At 50.4% G+C, this 25,244-nt stretch overlaps 8 protein-coding genes across 8 annotated transcripts; 3 read left to right on the plus strand and 5 right to left on the minus strand.

Annotated features, from left to right (window-relative positions):
* Nucleotides 1-209: 209 nt before the first annotated feature.
* A1O5_11594 (uncharacterized protein) lies at nucleotides 210-3,612 on the minus strand (the record flags this gene model as incomplete). Its single annotated transcript, XM_007752166.1, has 5 exons — nucleotides 210-560; nucleotides 728-1,213; nucleotides 1,272-1,404; nucleotides 1,477-1,694; nucleotides 1,756-3,612. 5 exons carry the CDS (start codon nucleotides 3,610-3,612, stop codon nucleotides 210-212), a joined length of 3,045 nt encoding a protein of 1,014 aa, XP_007750356.1.
* Nucleotides 3,613-4,281: 669 nt separating this feature from the next.
* Nucleotides 4,282-5,391, plus strand: A1O5_11595 (uncharacterized protein; the record flags this gene model as incomplete). Its single annotated transcript, XM_007752167.1, has 2 exons — nucleotides 4,282-4,925; nucleotides 4,980-5,391. The coding sequence occupies 2 exons, from the start codon at nucleotides 4,282-4,284 to the stop codon at nucleotides 5,389-5,391; spliced, it is 1,056 nt and encodes a 351-aa protein (XP_007750357.1).
* Nucleotides 5,392-5,942: 551 nt separating this feature from the next.
* On the minus strand, nucleotides 5,943-7,175 carry A1O5_11596 (uncharacterized protein; the record flags this gene model as incomplete). Its single annotated transcript, XM_007752168.1, has 1 exon — nucleotides 5,943-7,175. One exon carries the CDS (start codon nucleotides 7,173-7,175, stop codon nucleotides 5,943-5,945), a length of 1,233 nt encoding a protein of 410 aa, XP_007750358.1.
* Nucleotides 7,176-11,868: 4,693 nt separating this feature from the next.
* On the minus strand, nucleotides 11,869-13,735 carry A1O5_11597 (uncharacterized protein; the record flags this gene model as incomplete). Its single annotated transcript, XM_007752169.1, has 5 exons — nucleotides 11,869-12,015; nucleotides 12,070-13,087; nucleotides 13,138-13,260; nucleotides 13,314-13,657; nucleotides 13,712-13,735. 5 exons carry the CDS (start codon nucleotides 13,733-13,735, stop codon nucleotides 11,869-11,871), a joined length of 1,656 nt encoding a protein of 551 aa, XP_007750359.1.
* A 1,291-nt stretch (nucleotides 13,736-15,026) lies between these two features.
* On the minus strand, nucleotides 15,027-17,043 carry A1O5_11598 (uncharacterized protein; the record flags this gene model as incomplete). Its single annotated transcript, XM_007752170.1, has 4 exons — nucleotides 15,027-15,451; nucleotides 15,529-15,824; nucleotides 15,872-16,783; nucleotides 16,838-17,043. 4 exons carry the CDS (start codon nucleotides 17,041-17,043, stop codon nucleotides 15,027-15,029), a joined length of 1,839 nt encoding a protein of 612 aa, XP_007750360.1.
* Nucleotides 17,044-18,096: 1,053 nt separating this feature from the next.
* Nucleotides 18,097-20,001, plus strand: A1O5_11599 (uncharacterized protein; the record flags this gene model as incomplete). Its single annotated transcript, XM_007752171.1, has 6 exons — nucleotides 18,097-18,181; nucleotides 18,253-18,316; nucleotides 18,367-18,746; nucleotides 18,806-19,375; nucleotides 19,453-19,644; nucleotides 19,721-20,001. 6 exons carry the CDS (start codon nucleotides 18,097-18,099, stop codon nucleotides 19,999-20,001), a joined length of 1,572 nt encoding a protein of 523 aa, XP_007750361.1.
* A 476-nt stretch (nucleotides 20,002-20,477) lies between these two features.
* Nucleotides 20,478-22,052, plus strand: A1O5_11600 (uncharacterized protein; the record flags this gene model as incomplete). Its single annotated transcript, XM_007752172.1, has 4 exons — nucleotides 20,478-20,870; nucleotides 20,921-20,982; nucleotides 21,043-21,188; nucleotides 21,241-22,052. The coding sequence occupies 4 exons, from the start codon at nucleotides 20,478-20,480 to the stop codon at nucleotides 22,050-22,052; spliced, it is 1,413 nt and encodes a 470-aa protein (XP_007750362.1).
* Nucleotides 22,053-23,812: 1,760 nt separating this feature from the next.
* Nucleotides 23,813-24,920, minus strand: A1O5_11601 (uncharacterized protein; the record flags this gene model as incomplete). The annotated part of the gene is made up of 4 exons (XM_007752173.1): nucleotides 23,813-24,139; nucleotides 24,224-24,425; nucleotides 24,501-24,698; nucleotides 24,760-24,920. The coding sequence occupies 4 exons, from the start codon at nucleotides 24,918-24,920 to the stop codon at nucleotides 23,813-23,815; spliced, it is 888 nt and encodes a 295-aa protein (XP_007750363.1).
* Between the last annotated feature and the right edge of the window lie 324 nt (nucleotides 24,921-25,244).

A 25,244-nucleotide genomic window follows, 5' to 3' on the forward strand; every position in this document is an offset into this window, starting at 1 on the left:
AGACGTAAACCTAAAGTAGCGTCACAGAAATTAGCAGGCACAAGTTAATTTAAATGGCGGGACGCGGTGAACATACCATCATCAACCAGGAGAAGTGTCCGACGCTCTCATCCATCTTCCTGGATCCTATATTGAGCTGGAGCTGGAGCAGCTCAAACTGTTGAATGCTAGTATTGAGATGGAACTCAAGCTGTACAATGAGCCTTAGGTTAGTGCTCCTGAAGGAATGCAAACAGCGTGGTGTGATAATCATAGGGGCTTACACTGCGAACCATTCCGGTACAACGCTGCAACACAGCTTCGAGTTCAGACTTCATCAATGCAAGTTCATTGAATGTTGTTTGGATGGCGTCGAGAGACCGAGCGCCGCAATGCCAGGAGGAGAGATATTGATGGTCGAATTTCTCGTAGCCAGCAAGAGTCCGACCCAATGTATCGCGCAGCTGTGTCGACAGTCTCATGAATTCCAAACACCATTCAAGTGACCTCCTGAGCTCCTCGCGCTCGTGCTGATCGAAGGTTCGAGGTAGTTTTCGTTTTGTAATGTCGTTTGCTCGATCCTGTATGATGAATCAATACCAGAACTAGTGTGCCTAGAATATTACGACGACGTGCTAATCGAGTTGGATTCCAAGTTGCGTTGATATGTCTCACGGCGATGTCTTGTGCATCAGGTGTGGAGAGGAGAACAACCCACGGAAAATGAAAAAGATAAGTTGGGACTCACATGGTCTTGTCGCTGCACATCTTCTTTTATCTTGTCAATTACCGTTAACCATTCGCGCCGGACTTGATAGAGTCGATGCTCAAGAACCCTGAGAAAATATTCTCTGGGATCCCGGATTGGCATATCCGCGTCGACGTTGCCGTATGTGAGGGGGTCGGCGTTAAAGCCATATTCAGACTCCCGGTCCCTGTGATACTCAACCACACTTTCCCTCCATTCATCTTCGCCGTCGAAGTAAGTGTCAACAAAGCAGTAAGCGACCCATCGATGGTCGTCCAGGCCGGCTACGACGCAAGATATTTGGGCCTCGTGAAGGCAGTCGCGGCCATTGATCTGACGCGGGTCCAGGAAAGAGACATCCACCATATCTCTTAATGGGCGTCCGTCTGCATAGCGACGGTCATCTAGCCTTGGTTGAGTGGACGACCTCCTCCATGCGAAGTATGGCAGGTGAAAAACGAGCTGGAACCCGTGAAATCCGCCCAACTAGTAACCATCATTTGATTAGTACTGGCATTCCCGCTGAACCTGAAATGGTACTGACCGAAAACGATGCATCGAAGTGCGCCTGGAATGCCAAATGCTTGTATATTGCGTCTCGAAGAGGGGCGGCCTGGGTTTTGGAAACCGTGGATATCAAGGCATAGATGCTTGCTGGGTCTAAATCGGTGATGAATCTGCGAATATATTAGCACGAGGAGAGAATAGAAAATACCGATAATTAGAGTGGCTGGTAAAGGGCCACGAACATTAGCCGCCGCTCTGCATCTGGCTCCATACTCTGTACCCCTTTACTGAAAGAACTGGCTGGCTTTTGAGTTTTTGTCTCGTTGAGATTTTCCATTGCGTTTGTGGGATTGAAATGGCGAAGATATCTCATACGTCGACGCTTGATATTCATCGGAGCAACCATTTTCGATAGATTCTCGTCGTGTCCCATTTCCGGAGCTGACCGAGGTCGAAAGCGCTACACCCAAAGACGTGAGTAACATTCCATGGCTGTTCGGATCTAGGAAGGGGTGTCCTACCGGCTTTCTCAACTGAGCGTAAAGCTCGCGCGCTGTCAGCGGTCCACGGTAAGCCCGTGGACAGCACTGGCCATTTTCAAAACTCCTTTCATCCAGCCACGCCACATAAGGCGCTGCCTGTTGGTCTCGGATAGCGCCCAGGCTCGTTCCCAAACAGAAGTCTCTCACCTTATCCGCTCGGGGGTCGGAGCCGCCGTATCCTTCAGGATCTTGCATGAACTCGCTGATCATGTCCCGAAGGTGACGAGATTCCTCCGCCACGTCAATGTAAGGTCTGTTCTCCATTGCTAAATCTAAGTTTCGTCGTCTCTTGAACTCGGCAGGCCACCCATCGACGTGTGCTGTGCTTTCGGGCGGAAGCTGAGGTTGAGGTTGGGGGGAGGGATCGGATTCGGGCATCGTTCTTACTGCGTCAGATTCTATGCAAACCTCTCCTGACCTTTGTACATCCTCGTATGATGGTCCATAATATGCACTATGAACAGTCATTTTGCATGACGCTCTGCATGGCTCTACACAAGGACGAAGCTCGGACGCTGACTGATGGAGCCCCTTCTGCCCCTGGGAGATGGCGTGACTGTGCTGGGTGCACTCAGATGCAACACCTGGTGTTGTTGGATTTGCTATTTGTAATGCTATTTCGCGCTCTTCTGGACCTGTGGACGTCTGCGCGGCGTCGGCCGAGAACGCTGGGCATTCGGATGTCAACAATGTTTCCAGGACAAGGTCAGAATCTACTAGCAGACCCTGGTTAAGGCGTGCCTGTACGTTGTCGAAAACGTCTCGAGCAGGCATGATATATGCGATCCCCTCGCGTTCACAGCCGGCGATTATATGGCCGTAGAGGTCACCAGTTCCTGCATCCAGTACCCATGAGCCACAGTCGCCTTGCGCAAGAGGGGCATCGAACTGAATTTCATAGACTTCGTGGAACGTGCTGCTGTTTGGTAGACGGATATGCGAAAGCGTGCCATCCAGCGTTCCAGTCAGAAGTCCCCCAGACGCAGTACAACAGAAAACATCGATGGCGTCATCATCTGAGTCTGGTACGATAATGTTGGTCCTCCGTAGGGTCCCCGTAGACCTCCGGTTGTTTAACGGAGTGTTGGCAAGTAAGTTCTCGACCACTCCACCATCCGCAAGTCTGACAAGTGCATAGTCCAAATTGCTGGAAACGATGGGGTTCGTTTCTTTCTCGGCAAATTGATCACGCTGCAACCGCTGAATCTGTGCCAAGCCGAATGCCTCGTCTCCTTTTATTTGGCCGGTTGGTTGATTGTGTGCTGTCTGAGATTTGCTGAGGTTAAGTCGAAGATGCGAAGCGGTTGCCAAGTCCAAGGCGTGCATGTGTAAGTCTGGAGCAAACCGTCCTCTGACCTGGTCCAGTTGACGTGACCCTGCCTCGTTAAGCGTTTTCATGGTTGCGGCACCTCCAGGCTTCTCAGTGTGTCCCTCTTTCATGGGACGCTCCGTTTGAGATTCGGAGGTATCTGGACTGGAGCTGAAAGGGTGTCCAGCAGAGAAGATGAAAACATCACTACCGTGCCTGATAATCCCCCCAACAGTGGCAACATGGTTTGGAGATGTGGATGCGGACGAAGGACCCACGAATATCCTGTTGCCAAATATACTGATCATAGAAGCTATGTCACTGGTTGTGGCCGCCAATGGTCGAACGCGAGCAACCATTCCCGTTGCAAGCAACTTGAGCGTATTTTTCTCTCCAATCGTCACACTGGGGTAATCTTTCATCAGTCCGCTATCCTTGATCAAGCTTCGATATTTCTGGTAGACGGCACGGTCGTTGTGTACGAACAACAAGTGTGGCCGAGCTTTCTCTTCACAATCGCCGGTCATGCAAAGCCAAAACGTCCAGATTGCGGAGCTTGGTTCCTCGTAGCCGCACGCGTTGATAAGTCGTATAACCCTAGCCTTCAATTCAATCAATGTTTTTCTGGCAGGCCCTTTAGCTCTCCACAGACTGGAACTGCCGTTTGACTCGATAAGGCTACCTATCGAATCTCTGGAATTGGGCCAATCGAGTTCCCCTGTGCTAAAGAGGTTTGCCGCCGGCCTTCTAATAAAGTTATTCATGGCATCCCATGAGTGCTGAACGTACACAATACTTTCGATCCAAGACTTCGCAGCCTGAAGAATTCACGAGGTGAAATGGACTTCCATGAGAAGTTGAGAGCCGGCCGGCATGTCATGAAGTTTGAGGATAAGGGTCACTAATTTGGGGCGCTGAAAGGTTGGGCAGCAAGAGAGGATAGCATCCAGTAGATTTGACGGAGTTTCAAGCCAGGCGCAACATTGCCCGAGTACGGGTAAGTCGTCCAATAAGAGAGAGGCTGTTATGCCCAAATGTGGGAGGAATGTCCTGTACACCTCTTCAGGGCGTGATGAGGCTGTGCTGAAAAGGCAGTGAACGGCGTTGCAAGTTATAAAGAACCTGATTCGATTCAACACTGCTTTGAATGGGTATGCTAGATCATTCCTAGTTGGAGACTCTGAGACACGGAAAATATGGGTTTTTTTGAGAACACACTTTTTCCACCTTCCTCAGAGGATAAATTTGCACTTCTGGCACGACTATGGAATCTTTGCGACGATTTTAGATCCCATGAGGCTGAGTACGACGGAGCGGCCTACCTTGCCTATTATGGACAACAATGCAGTCATGCGGGTCACGATGAGGAACATATCCTTGTTAGCACTCACCACGACATTTGCGAACTTGCAACACAGATCCTGCAAGGAGCATCTAGAGAAGATATCATATGCCGATTGAGCTTGAAGTATCCAGACTTGGGTGGAGAAATGGACCTTGATAGGACAGTACGGTTGAACAATTCTGTTGACCTTGCAGCCCGGCTAGTATCGATGGTTAATGTCGGTGTACCATGCTGCACTGCGGGTCGCGGAGGAGAACCGCTGATATGGGCACAGGGCCCATTGAACGAGTTCCTGAGAGCGCACTTCAACCAGCCCAGCCAGGACAAGACCCATGTCAAATTGGACTTCTCATTCAAGGGCCGGAATTTGGAACGACTGGGACGCATTCGCGTCGACTGGACGAGCAAACTTGAGGATCACCTCCTTCTCACCGACGACAGCGAGCGAAGGGTTGCTATTTTCCACCATGCGTCCTTCTTGAAATGTCAGCAGAGGTAGGTATAATTCGTCGTCCTTGCAGATTATGGTGAAGTTATCTGACAATGTAGCTCGGCATGCTCGACTTTGCCTTCTGAGATAGTCGAAGAAACTCTCCGAACCATTGCTCTATTGTTTCCACAATCTGAAAAGAGAACTGTCAAGTGGTTCCGAAAGAAATGCACCAGATATCCTCATCTAGATAGCCATTTGATTAAATGCGGCGGCCTCAGACCTAACGACAGACAAATCGAGAAATTCAGATTCTGGCGCGATCGCCTGATTATCCTTAAGGAGGCCTTCGACGAAAAGACCAAGCCGAGCACATTCTCGCAGTTATGGTATGATAGACGGAATAGGCTGCAGTGGTCCACCTTCTGGGTAGCGATCCTTGTGTTGATCTTGACTGTTTTCTTCGGGATTGTTCAGAGCATAGAAGGCGCTCTACAGGTATACAAGACATATCATCCAACGGCTGGCTAGATATGTGCCTACCGAGTTCGATTTAGGAGGGACCTTTCTAACATAGTTTAAAGTCTATATAAACAGGCAGGGAACACAAATAGACAGATACGGTTGATCAGTCACATAAATGCCAACCATTTATGCAATTAACCTGACTGTTCACAGTCTGACAGTTATCCCTTGCCTTTTGGAGACGGGTAGTTTTCTGCCTTTCTTCTTCAATGCAGATGGATCTTTGATTACTTCGTCTGGAATGACCATGGCTGCTGATCAAGACGCTTTTGGTGGTATTAGTGAGTGATTCCCTAGCATTTGCCGCATCTTGGATCACGGCGAATATCGCAGTATGGAATATCTTCCGTCTCTCTCACATCTCTCATCAGCCTTTGAGTTTTGTATCACGGTGGTTCGAATACACCTGCCTCGGATTTCAATGACTATCGTGAACACGCTACCTAGCACTCCAATCTATCAAGCCAGAAATAGAACATCCATTTTGCCAGACTGGCTCTTTTTTGGGAGTCCGTGATGACTTTTCTCCGGTACTGTCACATTCCACTATACTCGCTTCAGGCGCAACAACGCTCAAGTATTGCAGCGACTTTGACGCAAAGCTCTTGCTGCTGACGGCAAGTCTGGTCATCCTCAAGTGGCTCTAGCATCAAGCAGAGGCCGACTGCCTCTGCGTATAGGTCTCCACACAGAAACATTAAATACGGAATGACTTGATTGTATATGTTACGCCGAACATCGTACGGAGCATTGATAGGCGTATAGGCGAGAGTCTGATTCAGGATTTTTTCAAGGTTCAGCATTGTGTTGGAACATCCAATCTCAATAAGCAAGATACCCAAAGAGTAGCCGTCGTACGCGTAACAGTAGTGTCGATTCAACGAAGCGAATTTCGCTGGATGATGATAGTAATCAAGTTGAATTTCAGCACGAGCGGATGTGAAAGCATGATTGGCGCTCATCAGATCTCCAGTTCGTGCCTCAGCTTGACCTTCATTCCAGTTTATCGGGAGAGAAATCATTGAGGGACGAGGCGCAGTCCTCAAAAGCTCTTCGAGACGGGATGTCGATCCCGGAGCGCCCCTCGCAGGGACCTCAGATTGGATTGGCTCGGGCCTCGAAAATTCGAAACGGGAGATGTGTGGACGCTTGAGGATAAGTGGGCGGTCCGAGAGGCCCGCGTCGCTTGATTCCTGTGGAAAGAAGATGACGGAGCTCGCTCGCAAGTTCTTGTGAAGCCATCCGTTTGCATGCATGAGACTAATACTTTCGACGAGTCTCTTGCCTACCTCGAATTTCTGTGCCAAGGTCAATTGAAAGGTCGGGGTACTTAGGAGCTCTGAAAGGGGTTTGGGACCCCTGAATGTAGTGTCTTCGTAGGGCGAAAGCGGCTTTGATTTACCAAGCTGACCTGGAAGTCTGTATATGAAGTCGATTTGATGAACATCCGGGCGTCTTACAATTCCAACACAATCCAGTGAAAGTAAGAGTGCTGTCCATTCGGAATTGTATAGAAGACGCGCTAATTGGAGAACATGGTCCTCGGGAGAGCGTTGATTTTGTTGTGCATCGCTTGCATGTTGGTAGTTCCTGCCTTCAACATATACCGCTTCTTTCATCTTGTTCCAGACTGCCATCCCCGGTGATTTCATCTCCAACTCTTCTGCTTGGATCTCTGGTACCTTATCTTGCCTAAGTGCCTCCCCATTTTTAATTGCTTTTATGGCTACCATTTTAGCAAGTGTGTTCAGACTGTTTTGTGACGGTTGGTCCTCTTTGTCGCTTCCCATCTTTGCGATGTCCTTTACGACGTCTTCAAGATAGGTGTTTTGATTTTGGATCGATAGAAAGTCGGTGGCTAGGTAAGTTCTCATGATCTCTTCTGTCCCCTGCGGACACAACTTCTGGAGCGAATCGTTCGAGGCACTGAAGTTCTCGATATAGTTTCGAATTTGTCCTTATCTTCCATCGCCCATTTGGCCTTCTGATAAAGTGTCATGCTCTTGCTCATGTTGCGCAACTTGTATTTAATTGGCTTCGAGATCAGCTTCGATATGTCCCAATCATGTCCGCTGTCTGCTTGGATGCTGGTGTCCTGCGGTATGAGTCAGAGAGCGGCGTCGAATACCTTAATTTGTATAGTACTTACAGGCCTGATTTGAATGCCATACAAGCTCAATAGTTTGTCAGCGTCGCTGAACATCCCGGTAATGGCAAGTATTGCTTCTTGTATCCCTTTTAACTTGTATCTGTTTCGATTTCTCTCAAGATACGTTCGTATCTTAGACCTCGATTCGATAAATGAACGCTTGGAGTCTTGATCCAGTAAACGCCCATGCCCGGGGAGTAGCTCCCAGTGGAAACCCCAGGAGCTGATCATTCATGCTTGAATATTAAAATGGCGTAGGCAAGTTGTTGACACCTCCTCGGCGTGGTACGCATCGATGAAGGTCTTGACACACTCTCGACATGCAGAGTCGAGAGCAATCGACCCAATGACAAGACCCGCGATGTCGGCCATGCTTATGAAGTATACTATGTTCTGTCTCTGCTGTTGGCGCTGACTAGAATGATAGAGCTGAAGGAGGCCAAGGACGGCGGCGTGTCCGTAAGTGAAGAATATATTACGAGAGGCTGAGGGCAGCTATGTGTAACACGGCAGGAATATTGTGCATGGAATTTATGGTTGACGGATTACAGGTTGGAAGTTGGGTTGATCGACGGGAGGCATGAGGCTGTGGGCTGATGTCTGTACGCTCGCCCGGGCTCTATGTACTCCCTACAGCTGCAGCCGAAGTAAGCCGCACTAGCCTAGTTAGCCTAGTTAGCTTAGTTAGCCTAGTAGCCACACTAAAATGAGCCCATTAGCACAGGGATTTCAGCCTCACCTCCTTTTCCAACTACCGTGTAACCTACGAAAAGAGCCTTCTCTCGACAAATAGAATGCCCTGCACAAGGGAGCAGAGGCTACAACCAGGCAAGACCTCAACGGATGATGTCTTTTTCTCTTCAAGTTGAAAACTTTATACGAGTATCTACGAGAGTACAGTTTCAGGACCTGAGGTTCGGAACTGGCACTCCTCACGAAAGATGGTGACTGAAATATCTCGTACCCTATACTTTCGCGCAAGGTGGGTTGAGCTTTCTATGTTGCCTTGATCTGGCTGACGCATTCCCTTCACTACGGCCCGTACGCTGCGCACATTGCGTCTTTATCATTCAGTCTATCATCATAGTCGTGCCTTCTGCCGTCTTCCCACCACTCCACTCCTCTTTTTCATTTCCATTTTACTTCAGCCCATAGATTTGAGTCTACGGGCCTAGGATCTAGATCCAGGTCCATAAAGTTCGAATCTTGACAACCCTAGCGTCAACAACGTTAGTGTTTTGTGCACTGACCAGGTCTACTTGTGGAGCATGGACTTGACCCTTAGACTCAAAAGCCTCCCACATCGCAGTATGAGGAGAGCCCAATTACCCAACATTGAAGCCTTCATCCATTAGAGCTTTAATATGAGGATTTGGAAATGTCGAACGCTAATGCGAGGATAACAAGGATTACCTATAGTCGCCTGGTGACCTCAGGCGGTTTTCTCGACGACCCAGAGGGGTTCAGAAGTGGGAGATCTAGCAGTGAAAAGGGGAGAAATCAAGTTGTGGGAATGACGCTGACGTGACGGTCCAAGGCCGTTACAGTATTACAATCAAAGGTACCCTCACCTCCTGCGTAGAAATCCTATTCGTTGACTGTTTTGGTTGTATATGTTCCTTCAGCATCATTCCGTCATCGCCTGGGGTTGTTAGTTCTAGTTCTAGAAGTAGGTCGATCCGACTACGACAGGGTTGAAGTCTAGATATCACTCGCTTGCACATTGCCTGAGCTCATCGGGGTATTCGCATATCCCTGCACTCAACTCTGAGTCCGGGAACTCTCAATTCACTCAGAGATTGCCGCATATAGCAGAAGCAGTAGAGGGATGATGAATATAATACATTTCGTGATGAATGAAATGCAGGGGTAAGTCCTCGTTTCCCACCATACCAGCAGACAGGCGTACGTAGTTATCGGTGTGGGCAGCAGCGTTAGCCATCGGCATAGAGAGACCTCAGCTAAAAGGGTGATGGAGACTCTAGGGATTACAAGTATAAGGATAGATATCATCAGGATGCGATGAATGGGGACCTCATTCAGGCTGCTGTTGGCCCTGCTCGCGAGAACAGGACCCTACGGCGCCTACTTTTTCAAGCCTATCCGATGGTCGACAATTTCTCAGTTCTGTGGATGGCCTGAACTCGGGATCGAAACCCGAGGGCTCACGGTCCGGATATCCCAGGCGCTGGAGCCGAATATCATTCCGCCCTCAGACATTTTTGTCGAGTCGGCAGTAAGGTGGTGTTTCAGTCAACTTAACGAAAGAGGTGAAGCGGGCCATTGCTGCGGATCTGGTAGACAGCGTCTTGTTAACTTTCTTTAAATGCAGATGCTGCAAGCATGGAATGCACCATCTTCACTGCAAATGTGGTTCCTCAGGCGCCGCCTGATCCTCTCTATAGCCTAAGAGCTGCATAAAGAGCAGATTCCTCGGGGTAAAAGGCCGATTTGACCATTGGAGTATATCGAGATGACAGGGGGAAGCTTTGGATCCTCCATGTGGTTCAAAAGGTGATCCCTCTCACCGTGATCCCATCGGCACGATACAATCTGATGTCGCCTAGGCTGAGGAACTCCTCCATCAGGACCACAACCGGACCTATGGATATCTGCGGATAACAGGCCTTTCGAGTTTTACGTCGGCGGCACAAAATCTCATTCTCAGTATTCTCGGACACGACTCACCTGCAATCAAGGAGAATCAGGTAGGTCAATGCTTCTCTGCCTTTCAATGGATGCTGACCATGAGACAGGTTTGCACCGCTCAAACAACATCCGGTACAGAAGCGGTTCACCTAGGCGGACTTTTTCTGGCGAAATTATGGCAGTAAATAGACCCTAGTATCTATCTATCCACGCCGATCTTGTCAAACCACCATCAGGTCTTCACCAATGTGGGGATGGTGGTTCGGTGGTATCCCTACTACTCTCCAGCCACGAAAATGCTGGACTTGGACTGGATGCTGTTGACACTTTGCCAGGCTCCTTCGCAAAGTATGATCCTCCTGCACGCGTTGCGCGCACAATCCGACAGCTGTTGATCACAGTGGATGGAACGAGGGTCAGGGGTTATGGGCCAAGATAGCTTGTAGACGTCCCGACAGTAAAATGCTTCAATGAGCCAAGTTGATGTCTTGCAGCATCGGCAATCCAATTGCTCTGGGCAGGGCAGAGCATAGCATTCTTTTGAACCATTCAACATACTTGGGTCAGGTCCAAAGAGCCCAAGGCTGACTCTCGGTATGGACGTAAATCCCTAGACTTAGTCTCCAAGCTGATTGGCGTCGTCGAAGCGACATCGGTTCGGCTGTTCCGCACCCTCCTTGCGAACCAGGCTGGTGGGCGAATATTTAGTGGTGGGTTCCCCAGAACAGATTCGGTTGATCAGGCATCCTGGCCAGTGAGTGAGCCGGGACGGACGGCGTGTAATTCTTTCGATGTATTCTGCTGCGACTTGATATACATGAATGTCCTTTGAACCGATCTGGGGATCGGGTAAATATGCTAATTGATTGAGGAAAACCAGTTTGGCATGAGAGCAATGGGAGGTGAGGCTTAAACAGGTGACAGCCAACCGCAGTGCCAAGACCTGCCCGTCCCAACCTAGTATCCACCTGCCACCACGGTCCAATCAATCCTGGTATGGAACAGCATTCTTATGCTTCTCAGGCACTCTGGCTGGTTAGTATATTTTTGAGATGAAGCATGCCGTTATCACTTGAAGCTGACCCTTAACATTACTGAGCTGCTCCCTCCAAAACTGGTGTCTCAACGGAAACAGACTTATTATCCCAGGACGACTTCTCGTCCCAGTTCCTAGTCAAGATATTGCCGCAGACTATTGTCTTTGGCAGCTTCATCCCTCAGTCGATTGGGATAAATGAACTAGTCGACGAGAAATGGATTTGTTTCCATTCGTAAATCTTCCCACGGCCATGGATAACGTGGGACGACCAAACCACTACCCTTGGGTGGGCCGACGTAGCTGACCCCTCGAGATCTGGAAGCTAGCTTATCAGGGAGGTGAAGAAGACACCATGCAACAGAGACACTCGGTGTCTGAAACACCTTGGCATTTGTGAACAATCTGACATTGGCGCTGCGATATCAGGGGAAGATCTAAGAGGCAGAATTCATGAGGCAAAGGCTGCTGGTGAGAACGAAGAATAGGTGGGAGTGGAATCATTCTGACATGTTAACAAAGCGTGAGAAAGTTTCGTAGTGGTGCAGCGATGTTAGGAGCAGTGAGGGCCCATTTGATTGACTAGGAAAGGTACCGTTCTAAAGCCCAGAAATTCATATCGTGCTGTGTCCTAGTTCGTCCGAGTCCCTTACATATCATGAACGCTGCTGTTCTTGGTCCACCGCCGGAATGTCTTCCCATAGAAGTAGAAGAAAATGGCACACAGGCACCACAACAAAATCAGGGACGCATTGGTCATGATTGGTGGGATATAACCATCTTTGATGATCCAGTTCTGAGTTCAAGTTAGCATAGGTGATGTAGAGAATAATGGACTTTTGAGAGTTACCGTGATAAATTTGCTGAAACCATAACCCCAAACATTCTTATTGACGGTGATGGCGACAAACAGGCTGCCAGCTACAGGCTTGTAGCTGTCAACAGCATAAGTCGACGCGATACCGGGAATTGCAGCAACCTGAATACCAGCACAGGTGTATCCGATAATGACAATCGCTTGCCACGGCCATTGATTCTCGTAGCCGACGCTGACAATGATGTTTCCAAGATACATGATGATGACATAAGGGATCATAGCGAGCAGACGCATTTCAGGCTCACGAATTCCCTTGTTTCTTGCTGTAGCACGAGCAGCAACAAAATCGGAGAATGGGCCAGCCGTGAACAAGCCAATCATTGCACCCACAAGGATGGCAAAGTTGGTGAAGCCGATCTGCTCAGTGGTAAAGTTGTAGGGAGGTGCAGCGAAGGCTTGAGTCTGAGTCAGGTTGAGTGTCAAGAATGAAGAGCAGCTCCAGCTGACAATGAAGGCGGCCAATTCGACAATGGGGAAGGCGAAAAGCTTCCATGGAATCCAGAGATCGAGAATGATGGCCCGGACTGGATCCGGGTTGGGTGTGTAAAGACCCCATTGAGCCTTGCTTGGCTTGCCGCGGCCGAGCCAAGGATCACGGTCAGCAGTTTCGACAGGGGCAATTTCGTTATTAGTAGGGACTTGTTCAAGGACGGCATCTGACTCCTTTTCGATAACCTCGGGTTTGGCTTGTTGGGTCGCAACGGCGTGTTTGGCCATCTCCCGTGGGTGCTGCCGATGCCACTTTGTTTCGGGGAACATGAAAACCACCATCACCATCGAAAGAGCGACCAAAGCAGTGTAGAACCACCAGAAACTCCTCCACCCAACCTTCTCGGCCATTGAGCCAGAAATAATGGGCGCAACCATGAGAGACCCCATGTAAACAACCCAATAGAGCGTGTTCCACTTGCCACGATCGTGAAGGAAGAAAATATCAGCAATGACCGCAGGCTGAATGGTTTCAGCAGGACCAGCTCCGATCCCGTTCAGACTATCCTCTGTCAGTATAGATCTTTGGCTGGGTCGAATGTTGCCACTCACACGCAAGCGCCCATGAAGGAGCCATATGTCTGAGCCCGTGCACGCCAGATGGCAGAACCAAGGCAGATTAGCTGGGAGAAAATGTAGACCGGGCGACGGCCGAAAGTAGAGCTGAGTGGAACCCTAATACGCGGTAAGTCCGTGATGTCCCCTTTGTGGATATTGTAGGACTATACCAGATGAAGTTGCTAAAACCAAGCACAAGAATAGCAACGCCGGTAAACTGCACCGCTTCTGCGAGAGAGCAATTGAATGCTTCGATGTAGTCGCCAAACATGGGTGCCAAGGACAGAGGACCGAAGCCTTGAGTAAAGCTGACCATACTCGACGCCACGATGGCTGAAATCTTCCAGGTTGTCGACCAGTTGAGAGGATCATGGGGATCCTCCGACGGTTGCGGAACCAAGACGCGGTGACTCTTGCCGGTGCTCTTGACAAAATGGTGCGACCCGACATCCGCCATGACCTCCGTGCCAGGGAGAATTTCGATGTTGAGCTCCTGCTCGATGGCAGAAAGCTCCTGTGAAATCTGGGTCAGTCCGCTGTGAGAAAGCTTTGCACTGAGGGAGCATACCTGTTCATCATAGTTCATCTCCATGATGAAGGGAAGATTTTGGAGGCCTGTTGTAGACAAGAAGTGTACGTATCAACGAGTTAGGGCTAGAGGAGAATGTAATACAGGAAAGGGCCGATATAAGTACATAAAAGAGTTGGTCGGATCAGGGACGGTTTGCGTGGCAAAGGCTGCAAGCGACCGCTGGGGTTTTCCCCGTTTCAGCCTGTTGCTCCGGCCTGGCGCACCAGTTCCGCACCCACTTAGGGGCGGGGCGCCGAAGCTTAGGTGCCTCTCGTGGGTCCTGGAGGGGCGCGGGGGTACCTATCAGGGCAACTTATTGGGGTCGTTGCAAATCACTGTCGGCAAGCTGAATCGGCAGTTCGCCGCGCGACCTCATTGGGGGCCAGAAACAGCGAACGTCCCCTTCCGACACAACAAGTGAATCGTCAACCACATGGGAGTTTGAGGTGCGCCTGCCGCCGTTCCTTCGGATCATCTGCACCTCGATTCAACGTAGGATCCCTCGGGGGATCGAAGCTTCTAGCGCGATCGTAGACTTGGAGCGGTGCTTTCATAGGTGCTGGGTCGGGTGTGGTGAGTGGGCTTGCCATAGATTGCTACGGAGCAGAAATTCCAAACAAAACATGGGAGAAGAGATATTGGTTAACTCACGTTACGGCTTCCCAGAGCGCGTTTTTGGCGCGTTTTTGGCGCGTTTCTTGGGCGAGTTACCTTATGGGCCATTGTCGCAGGCAACGCTGAGGCCATTTGAAAGTACACGGATTAATGGAAGGTCTGCTGTAATAGCCGTGCAAACGACGTGGTCATGGATACATGTGACAATGGGGCTTGGCGGGTGGTACGGATTAACATAAATCCGATACGAGGTACGAGGTAGACTGCGTTACAATACGGAACACACGGCACCAACGGCTTCATGGAAGCCCCCTTGGCCCCATTGACCCACCACCACCGCCAACTCTTTGGTCATCGGTTCTCTCATCTCGAGAGGCGACCGAAGCGTCGTCAATACAACTGTGACTTCAAGCACCTGCACAAGCTGCTGGAATAGCATTGCGACCTTGAATTTTAATTACTTTTGCTGCGAACACTTCCTCGCGGACCACGTTCTCCTGAACCAAGGTCGCTCGAGGATCTTCGTCAGGACGGACTGCAGGGTAGGTTTGTCTCCAAGCAAACCCTCGCGGTGTGCGAGGCAGAGGTCTTTCCTGCCTACCAGGAGCGTCACCAGGAAGCGGCAAGCCGAGACAGGAGTTGAGCTGACACATACTTCGGCCCCAGTCTCTTCACATGTGAATGCCTTTGACCGTGTTTATAAAACGACAAATTCGTCAGGAAATCTGTCGAGTGAGAGTGAGAAAGCAGGAACGCACATTTGAGAGCTGGCGAGTGTTTCAGCTTGTCCACTGACCCCTTCCGCAACATGACTTGACGGGATTATCAACATTTCGGCGTCTGATCGGTCCATATCAAAAGCATGGAGATTGTCCCAGAGATTGAGAGGCCATTGTAACTCGTCTGGGCTGCCAGAGCTGGTCAGATATGAGTCAGGCAGTGCTTCGACAGGGACATCGGACGTGTCGTAAGTGACTCGCGCACTGAGTCTGGACACCACTGAGTGTCTTCCCTTGGGAGAGCTCGGGCACAAGACTGAGAACCGCTTGATGATCTCCCGTTCCCTTGAGCCAGGCCGATGTACGACCGAATCCCTCCCCTCGTGAATTATGGCAAGTAGACCTAATGGGGCGAGGACAAATCAGCCACACAAGCGCTGGGTGAAGAGAAATTTTCCATCTAGAGCGCGACAAACTTACGGAGAAGAGCACCGCCAATCTTCCAGTACCGCGAGTAATGACTTAGCAGTAACTTGGATAATTCGAAGCTTTGGAAGTTGGGCTCACGTCGTGCTTCAAGAGCGTCCCACGGGTTGATCACACAGCAACCCATGAACGGATGGTTCAACGGAATGTACTCAGGTGGCCAGATTAGTGCGATCCGAACCAGGCTCGAGTAAAAGTGCCTCCCCCAGATCGTGGCCTCCTGACCTGTGTTGAAGGACGTTTCTGATCTGTTCTGAGACCATCTTCTACGCTCCAAGAGGGCTTCGCACCTGCACCTGTTAGAAAAGCAACAGCCAAGCGCCAAGTCACCACTGACGATAAAATCATAAAATGCGTTGATATGATCCAATTGCAGTCACCAAAGTTATGTTCGGCCATGTTCACCGATCGTAGTTGAAAATCAGCGGGCAATGCATGTTTGAGACATGCGAGATCCATTTCGAGGGCCGTCTGCGTTTCTGGTGTATTGCGCTTTGGCTGGCGGGCGGTATCGGCGAAGCAAGATTTGAGATAATTGGTCACCAGGTACCAAGCCCGGGGACTTTGGTTCTCTGACCCTTCAAGACTCTTCCAAACGGTACCCGGACTTTGAATAAGATAGGAAGAGCCAGCGGGGCAACCGCTGAACCAGTGATGATCGGAGACCGGTAAAAGAACCTTTATCTCTCCACGTTCAATCCCGTAGGGCTGGCACGAGACTGTCGAAACAAAGCAGTCGAGCTCATAAATGACCCACCAAAGCCTGCGGAGTTCTTCTTTTTGAATCCAAGCATCTTGGCCATCTTCCGTACCACAGTTGGTTTGGTCCTCTTCGTCGATCTCGTTGAGCCCAAGGTCATAAGCAAAACGGACACAAACGCTCACAAGTAACGACCCAGGTGCAGCATGTCCAGCGCAAATGTTGTAAAACGCCAGCAGGGCACATCCTTTCACAAATTCGAGTGACGGTTCCTCGATGACCTTGATGATAGGATCCTTGATGGCTGCTGCTCTCTCCGCGAAGGCTTCGCCTCTTAGGACGGGGTCCGTGCTACAGAAGAAGCTTGCTTTTGAAAACCTGGCGGCGAGCGCAAATACGCAGTTGATCAAGATTGCGTCGTGGTCACTGACACTTTGCCTGCCCACAACTCGGCCGTAATGACTCTCGACTCGAACGTATTTTTGATAGAAGAGGGGACGATGTAGGATAGGCAGCCAGTTTTGGATGTAGTCAAAAAACAATCCAACTCTGCGATAATAAGAAACTGTATCATGACCGGACGAATGGGTGAAACAGACTTACAACTCATAAGCTACTGCGTCTGGAATGTGCCATCCGTTTTCCTCTGAGTTGGCCCCACAGGGAGCTGTCTCGGTGTTGAAATGGGCACCAGGTTCTCGTGGCAATGCATTTAGGCTGGGTGCATGAAGGCCAAGCTTCCACTTGGCTGATGGATTCTGAATAAAATCTGGTGGGGTTCCTCGTGGTGGACTGCCCAATCCAGTCATTGAGCCTGGCTGGAAAATATCTCTCGAGTCGGGGAGGTCGGGGTTCTGGGATCGGCCTTCACTGATGTCAGCGATGTCACTCAGATACCGTCTGCTCTAATGTATGGTTTGGATTCGAACCTAAAGTGCCACTCCTACCTCTGTGCTGATCAGAGATATCTTCAACCGGGTTACATGAGTTGGTGATTCCAATATCAGGTGCAGTAACATTGTAAGTTCAATGTCAACGGATTATGGGAAAGATGCCTCACCATAGTCCGCATGAACAGCACTGAAGCTTGGCGAAGATCCCCCTTTTCGAGTTCTTCGTGTTCTCGCACGACAAGTCGAGGACCTTTGCCTGATTGGAAAGGTACAAAAAGCGCCCACCCTTTCGCAAAGGCCGCAGATAGGGCGTCGCATATCGCCTTTAGAGTGAGCCCAAGGTCATTGGTGAAAATCGCATACGGAGCACTGGTCAGACTAACACTTGATCTTTTTCCTGATGTTGAAAGAAGTTAGCATGCTCCGTCCTGTCCTCGGGTGCGAAAGTTTCGGCACCGTGGATAAGTCACTCACCTGTTGCATCCCTGACATGCTCGGTTCACAGTTGGAAAGTGAGGAACCGAGCCGTTCGCAAAGGTCAGCCATGTTTGAGCCATGTTCTATGGTGTCTCTCTGCTTCGAGGTGACCCGATACCGACACATAGAAAGATTTCGACGTTGGACGGCAGGAAGCTTGATGTTGCGAAGGCCGTGGTGGAGGTTATCACGCTTAGCCCCCCGCTTTTTAGTCTGCCAGTTCGTGCGGGCGAGCGCTAAAGGCTGGGCTGGGTGGCCACCAAATGTTTGTGACTTAGAAGCAGGCGGGACATTGGTCGCCTCAATCACCGATTGGCCATTGCTTCATTTTCCCGTACCCACTCCCCTCCCAGTACCCCAGACGAGGCTGAGGTGGGCCCATAACCTCCCCACAGATGCGAGAAACCCCTCCCAAGCATTTATTTGTCGAACCTGCCGCGCTCAGCGTCGTCAAGTCTCGGACAGTACTCTGCACCCCGTTGCATCGCCGACATGGCCTTCTTCATTGCTAGCTCCATTCTCATCACGTTTCTTGGCCTGTTCCTCTACGCCGTCCTGTTCATTGGCCACCGGGGACGTAATTACCCTCCAGGCGAGTTCTCAAGCAGCAATCATCGTGCCAGCCCCATCCTGCTAACACTCTGACAGGTCCACCAACACTTCCCTTCATCGGAAACATTCACCAAATTCCTACAAAAGGAGCGCATTTCAAGTATGCATTTCCAACCTCCTTAGAGGACCCAATCTCACAAACTCTCGTAGATTCACAGAATGGGCTCGCCAATACGGTGGCATATTTTCATTGAAGATTGGAACAGGAACCATAATAGTTCTGACGGACCGCCGTCTCGTCCGTGAGCTTCTGGACAAGAAAAGCGCCGTCTACAGTGACCGTCCGACCTCATACATTATACAGAAGCTCGTCACAAGAGGAGATTACTTGCTCACCATGCCTTACGATTCGGAATGGCGAAAAATGCGGAAACTAATCCATCAGGAGTTTATGGAATCAATGTGCGAGAAAGAGCACATCGTGCTCCAAAATGCAGAGGCTGTCCAGATGATGCGCGACTTTGTGACCGAACCTGAGAACTATTTGCTCCACCCGAAGAGATTCAGCAACAGCGTCATCATGAGTATCCGTAAGTCAAATACATTCAGAGTTGGAAAACCACACTAACATAACCGCCGGCAAATATAGTGTACGGTCTGCGGACGCCAACTGTTCGTACACCTCACATGCATAGGCTCTATGATGCAATGGAGCACTTCTCGCACGTCATGGAAACAGGCGCGATGCCTCCGATTGATATCTATCCGTTCTTAAAGTTTGTGCCTCAGCGGCTTCTTGGGAACTGGGTTTCACGAGCTAATGAGACTCACCAAAAGATGCACCAACTGTACATTGATTTGCTCGCTGTGGTGAAGCAAAGAAGACAGAAGCAAGGCGGCAAAAGCTCTTTGATGGATCGCGTGCTTGATAAGGAAGAGAAACTTAATCTCAGCAATCATCAAATCTTGCTTTTGGGCGGTGTTGCGCTGGACGGTGGATCCGATACATCTGCAACTGCTCTCCTCAACTTTATCAAAGCTATGACCTGTTATCCCGATGTCCAGAAAGAGGCACGCAAAGAGATTGACGGATTGATGGATGATAGTCGCTCTCCCCTTTGGTCCGACTATAAAAGCCTACCCTATGTCGGTGCAGTCGTCAAGGAAACCATGAGATGGCGGCCAGTTGGTGGACTCATACCTCATGCGACATCACACGGTCAGTTCTTCAGTCCCTGAATCGTTGCTTCTCATTCCCACAGAACTATTCCTAACCACTTCTACCGACGCGCATAGATGACTGGGTCGATGGCAAATTTGTGCCAAAAGGCAGTATTGTCCTTCTGAACGCATGGGGCTTGCACCAGGACGAGACGAAGTTTCCTGAACCAGACAAGTTTAGTCCCGCAAGATATACCGGACGTACACTCCTTGCTCCAGAATACGCCGCATCGCCCGATTACAACTCCCGTGATCACTACATATATGGTGAGTGCCTCTATTCCTTCTATTTAGGCTGCACTTCCTGTCTGTTTCCCTCGGAACTTTTATTGATACACTTAAGGCGCTGGTCGGAGACTCTGTCCAGGCATCCATCTTGCCGAGCGCAATCTCTTCCTTGGCATGGCAAAGCTGTTGTGGGCTTTCTCATTTGAGAAGCAGATTGACGAAGCCGGTCGAGTCATGGAGCCAGACACCAATTACGCTACGGGATGGAGTGAAGGCTTGATCACTTGCACCAAGGACTTTCCTTGCAAAGTAGTTCCCCGGTCCGCTGAGAGGGTCCAAACCATCATGAGAGAGTTTGCTCAGGCAGAAGCTGAAGTTTTCTCAAAGTACGACTAAATCAATCATATCTGCTGAGTCCGAGAGGCACTAAGCCTGGGACAATCTGTTTTACTCAATCTACGTATTTCAAACCCTGCACGTCCCCCGTTTTGTTTTAACAACGATTTTGACCTCGACCAAAGGACTTCAAACGAGGCTCAATTCTATTTCCACGCAAGGCGAATTTCAGCCAGATAATGAGGTGGAAATTAAGTCCGGCGTCCAACGCATTAGGCCTCCGACCCTGTCAGCGGGATCTGTAAGCGCAAAAGCATCATAGTCTAGCTTTGCCAAAAGAAGAAAATTGCCGATTTTATCGTCTCCACCAATCCTTCAGCCGGCCAATCCCTTTGTTGACTGCTTGCAGGGGCAACAGGCCGTTGAATCGTTAATAGACATCGAGGCTGCATTCTACATACCTGGAATGGTTATATTAATTTGCTGGGTTTCTTTGAAGCCGGAAACCTCAACACTGAAAATCCCAAGTGAACACCATGGCGTCTTTGAAGACCCTGCCTCTGATCATCGACAACAAGGCTGTCCTGCCAGCAGGCTCTGCAGTCGTGACCAACGCCTCCAGCAATCTCAAGACTGACTATATCAAATACGTCAGTGCAACTCCAGAAGACGCCGTGGCTGCGGTGGAATCTGCTCAGACTGCCTTCCGCTCGTGGTCAGCAAGCCTTCCGCGCACGCGCAGGACTATCTTGCAAAAGACGGCGACATTGATTCGCGAAAACGAGGCCGAATTGATAAAGTTGCAAGTCGAGGAGACTAACTGCCCTGAGGCCTGGGCGGCTTTCAATATCAATATCGCAGCTTTGCATTTAGAGGAGATGGCCGGCAGGATCACCACCGCCCTTACGGGAGATATACCCGTGGTTCAGGTATGACTACCGTTCGATGATGCCTACACTGTTACTGAGTGCAGTCACAGACTCCAGGCCAAATGGGATTTGTGTATAAACGCCCACTCGGCGTCGTTTTGACCCTTCCGCCGTAAATACATGCCTACACCTCGCCGTGGCCATTACCGTTTAGCTAACTCCGTCTGCGAAGATGTAATGCAGCAGTTTTCCTTGCGACACGAGCAATCGACACTCCCCTCGCTGTGGGCTGCACGGTTGTGCTCAAAGCATCTGAACAATCACCGAATACGCATCACTTTCTCACAGAGTTATTCCATCGTGCCGGCCTTCCACCCGGTGTGTTGAACGTCATCCAAACTCGCCGAGAAGACGCTGCAGCTTGTCACAGAGACACTGATCTCTCATCGATATATCCGCAAGATTGAATTCATTGGATCTGCCAGCGTTGGATCCCGCATTGGGGCTCTTGCCGGCAAGTACTTGAAACCCACGCTCATGGAGTTGGGAGGTAAAGCCGCTGCTTTGGTGCTTGAAGACGCCGATCTGGAGCTGGCTGCCCAAGGCTGCGTGCACGGGGCATACATGCACAACGGGCAAACCTGTTTCTCGACCGAGCGGATTATCGTGAACAAAGCAGTCGTGGAGAAATTCATCCCAATACTGTGTAAGGCAGCATCAGAATTCCCCGTACAGGAAGCCATTTCTCTCGCAGGGTCCAACAATACACTTCGGATGTTGCAGGAGGCTGTCTCCAAAGGAGCCAAGGTCCTCTACGGCGAAGTCAAGCTCCTCGCACCCACGAAATTGCAACCTGTCGTACTATCCGGGTTGACGCCAGACATGGAGATCTATGACAATGAATCCTTTGGCCCGGTCCTTGCCGTGTACACTGTGGACAATGATGCGGAGGCAATCGAACTGGCCAACAGCACCAAGTACGGTCTTAGCGCTGGGGTCTACAGCAGAGACATTTCCCGCGCAATGAAAGTCGCGAGCCGCATAGAGGTCGGGCAGACACACATCAACTTCCCCATGGGTACGGGGCTGGACGAGGCGACTCTGTCGATTGGACTGACGAAGGCGAGCGGGTGGGCGAAACAGAACGGCGGGTACGGGTTAGACGAGTTCTTGGAGCTGAGAACCATAACCGTGACTGACCCCGTTGAATTTGCTGCCGGCATGGCCCGAAAGGCGCAGTAGTCGATTCAGAGAATTTTGATAGTCGTGTTGAATTGACACAAGATTGATATTATCAAGCCAGGAATGCTGGTTGATTCGACAACCACAATTCCATGAACTCAAGATACATTCCGAGTGCATACATGTTTCCTACCATTCACCCCCGTGTCGAGTCGGCTCCATTAACCAGAATTTGATCACTGCTGCCCAGACACCCGTGCTAAGTTGTCTTCAAGGGTGTACGGTAACACCAACTCTCCGCACGCAACCACTCGAGCACGGTCAATCGGTGCCCTAAAGACGATCTCGGGTTGCCACAAAATCTCCGCCTGGATGATGCAAGCGGGTCATAAGGGTCCCGGACAAAACATCCAAAGGTCTACACTCCGCCAACATACAACATTCCATTGTGGGGCATGTCAGCGCGGTCGACCAAATTGCTGTGTGAAGTCAGCGTCGATCGGTTTCTCTGGTAAGGGAGGTCAATCGGGACAAGACCATGAGTAGCCAACATTGACAAAAAAAAAATGCCAGCCTCAACGACGGCAGGCCTCGCACAAAGCATTGTCGTTCCTCGAAACAATGTACTCAAATTGCCTCGAAAGTCAGTCTAGAAGAAGGTGGTAAGTACAACTCCTAATACTGCAAATGATCCAACCCAGCGAGCACTAAATAAATGTCCCGTCGTTTAGCACTTGTTGAACCACTTGCCGTGGCGTGGCACGCGATCAAGAACATCCCCTTGCAAAGGGGCGACGAAACACTCGTGACAGGGAGCTGGCCCTGTCGGGCTTGCAGTCATTCAAGTCCTCAAGGCTTGGGGCGCCGGCAGGATCGTACCCAGTAGTGTGCTCGTGTTAAGGCAAATGTAATGGCGGAGGCATCGTCGAAGTGCACTCAAAACCAGTTCGAATGACTTCAAACTGATCGCGGCGTGGCGCTGAACTTGCCGTCCCCGAATCTATGGAGAGTCGGGACCGGGGAAAGGGGCGGTTTGGGAGGGGGGAAGTATACTAGTATTATGTGGGGATGGCAATGTTCCTAAAAGTCGCCTAGCGTTAATCCCTCCTCTGCCTGCTTCTAGAATTTCTCAGTCTCCATCTCACACTCCGACGGTGCCATTTGCGACCGTAAAGTCCGGCGGTTGGGGTTCCACGGGACTGGCCAATCATTCGCGTGCGGTGAGCTGGCCTGCCATATCCGACTGCTTCGTTGGCGAAGACATGTTTTCGGTAGCATGTCCATCTCTCATCGATTGTGTGTCGAATCCTTGGCGTGGTTGTTGGAGAAGCGCAACATCATGAGCAAGAGCAAGAATAGACACGCATCATCGTTGTCATTCCACCATCCTACCGAGAGGTATCTTGATATTTTCTTGCAACCGACAGATCATTGAATTTTCATCACACCTCCAACGGAGGGGCGCGTCATGGAGAGGTTCTCACGTCTCCCCAGCGCTACCTTCTTCGATCAAGGAGAGATGGCGGTGTTCATACATATATCTTGATGTGCCAATGTTCAGCATATTCCGGTGACAGCTTGAAATTGATTCGACCGTCGCGACAAAGAACATAACACGGAGGAAAGCTGTAGGAGCTACACGAGTGAAGTGGTCGCACGATTACAGGTCTTGGACGGCACTCGCTGCGCATGAGCGAAGACGATCCGCTGTATTGGCAAAATGCTAAAAGGTAGATGGCTGGCCACAGATTGTCGTTGAAACTCCCTGAGAAGGCTATCAAAAAAAAATCCCGTCGAAACCCCCCGAGCTTCAAGCCAGGCTAATAATCATAGAACACCAGCGTCCTCACCTCGATGGTCTCTCTGGGCGGATCATCCTCATGCGCTGGATCGACAAACGCAGTGTGCGGAATCCTCCTTGCGCGCCCGTCGTTGACAGAATCGAAGCACTTGATGAGCAGCGGCTCATCGGGCCGTTGCCCGTACTTGAAGTACCACTGGTGGTTCGGGTTAGGCCTGACCGCGTAAGTCTCGCCCTCGCGATCCGGGTAGATCAACTTGGCCGGGACGAGGTCACTGTCGGGCACGGAATGGGCGTCGGCGAGGGTGAGGGGGTCTCTGAGAATCGTCTTTATCGGTCGCCAGACCTGCGGATTGGGAAAGGGTGAGTCAATCAATCGCGTTCGATTGGGGGAAAGGAAGAGGGAGATGTGGTCACTAGAGGGACTTACATTGATGATCTGGTAGCGCTTCTTCAGGAGCGCGTCGGCTTCCTCGGGGAGGTGGTACTTGACACGATTCTCTGAGGTACCATAAGACTGGTCGATGTGGACACGGCGTGCAGGACCGCGAAGTTGGCCTGCGATGTCACGCACGTCTGAGGTTGCGCGGCGAATTGTGTGGTCGAAGATGAAAATGCGAGATGCTCCAGTGCTGTGGAAGACATAAACAATATATTAGTGCACGCTTTCTTTGCTTGTCGAACGGCGAACGGGAATGAGTTCCTACGTATCCTTCAGAAGCTGCTCAACTTCCGGGTAGTAATCCGCCTTGATCTTCTCGTCGTCGAGGAAATCCTTCTCCTTGCTCTCATGTTTCACATACTGGAAACCATGACTGTCGACGGTGTATTTATCCTCGTCTCCGGAAATGTCATGGATGATGACCTTCTGGGCGACGTGAGGGCGTTGATAAGTGGCGGGCTTTCTGATGACTCTAGTCTTAGACTCAAGATTTCACCTATATTCGACCGACGCGAGGAACTCACCCTACGTAAGATGGAGCCGGTGGGGTTCCGTCACCGGGATCCTTGTAGTAGTATAACTCTGCCGCAACATCGTGCTTCGCAGGCTTATTTTTCGAAGCAAGAGGTTCAACGACCTGTCCGAGGACGTTACCTGGCGCAAGTTGAACCGCAACTGTAGCCATAACTAATCGTGCACCAAGACTCACACTTTGTCGACCAAAAAGAGGGCTCCCGGGAAACGATTTGGATTTCCAGGCTCTCAGCGAATCTCCAAGATACAAGATGCGATATATCCCCTCGTACCCCTCGGCAATGCCACCTCAGCTCAATGCATCGATTTGTAATACGATCATCTTTCGAGCACGCAATACATGCAAAATAGCACGTCGTCAATGCCTCGCATTTCGTCTTTGACATAGCTGCCACTGACACGCGCAGGGTGTTGGCCACGTCAGAATGGATAGCGGCGGTGTACTTCCCAGTAATGATACGTATATTGCTCGCAT

This window comes from Cladophialophora psammophila, assembly GCF_000585535.1.
Source record: "Cladophialophora psammophila CBS 110553 chromosome Unknown aczJe-supercont1.27, whole genome shotgun sequence".
In the NCBI taxonomy this organism is placed as follows: domain Eukaryota; kingdom Fungi; phylum Ascomycota; class Eurotiomycetes; order Chaetothyriales; family Herpotrichiellaceae; genus Cladophialophora; species Cladophialophora psammophila.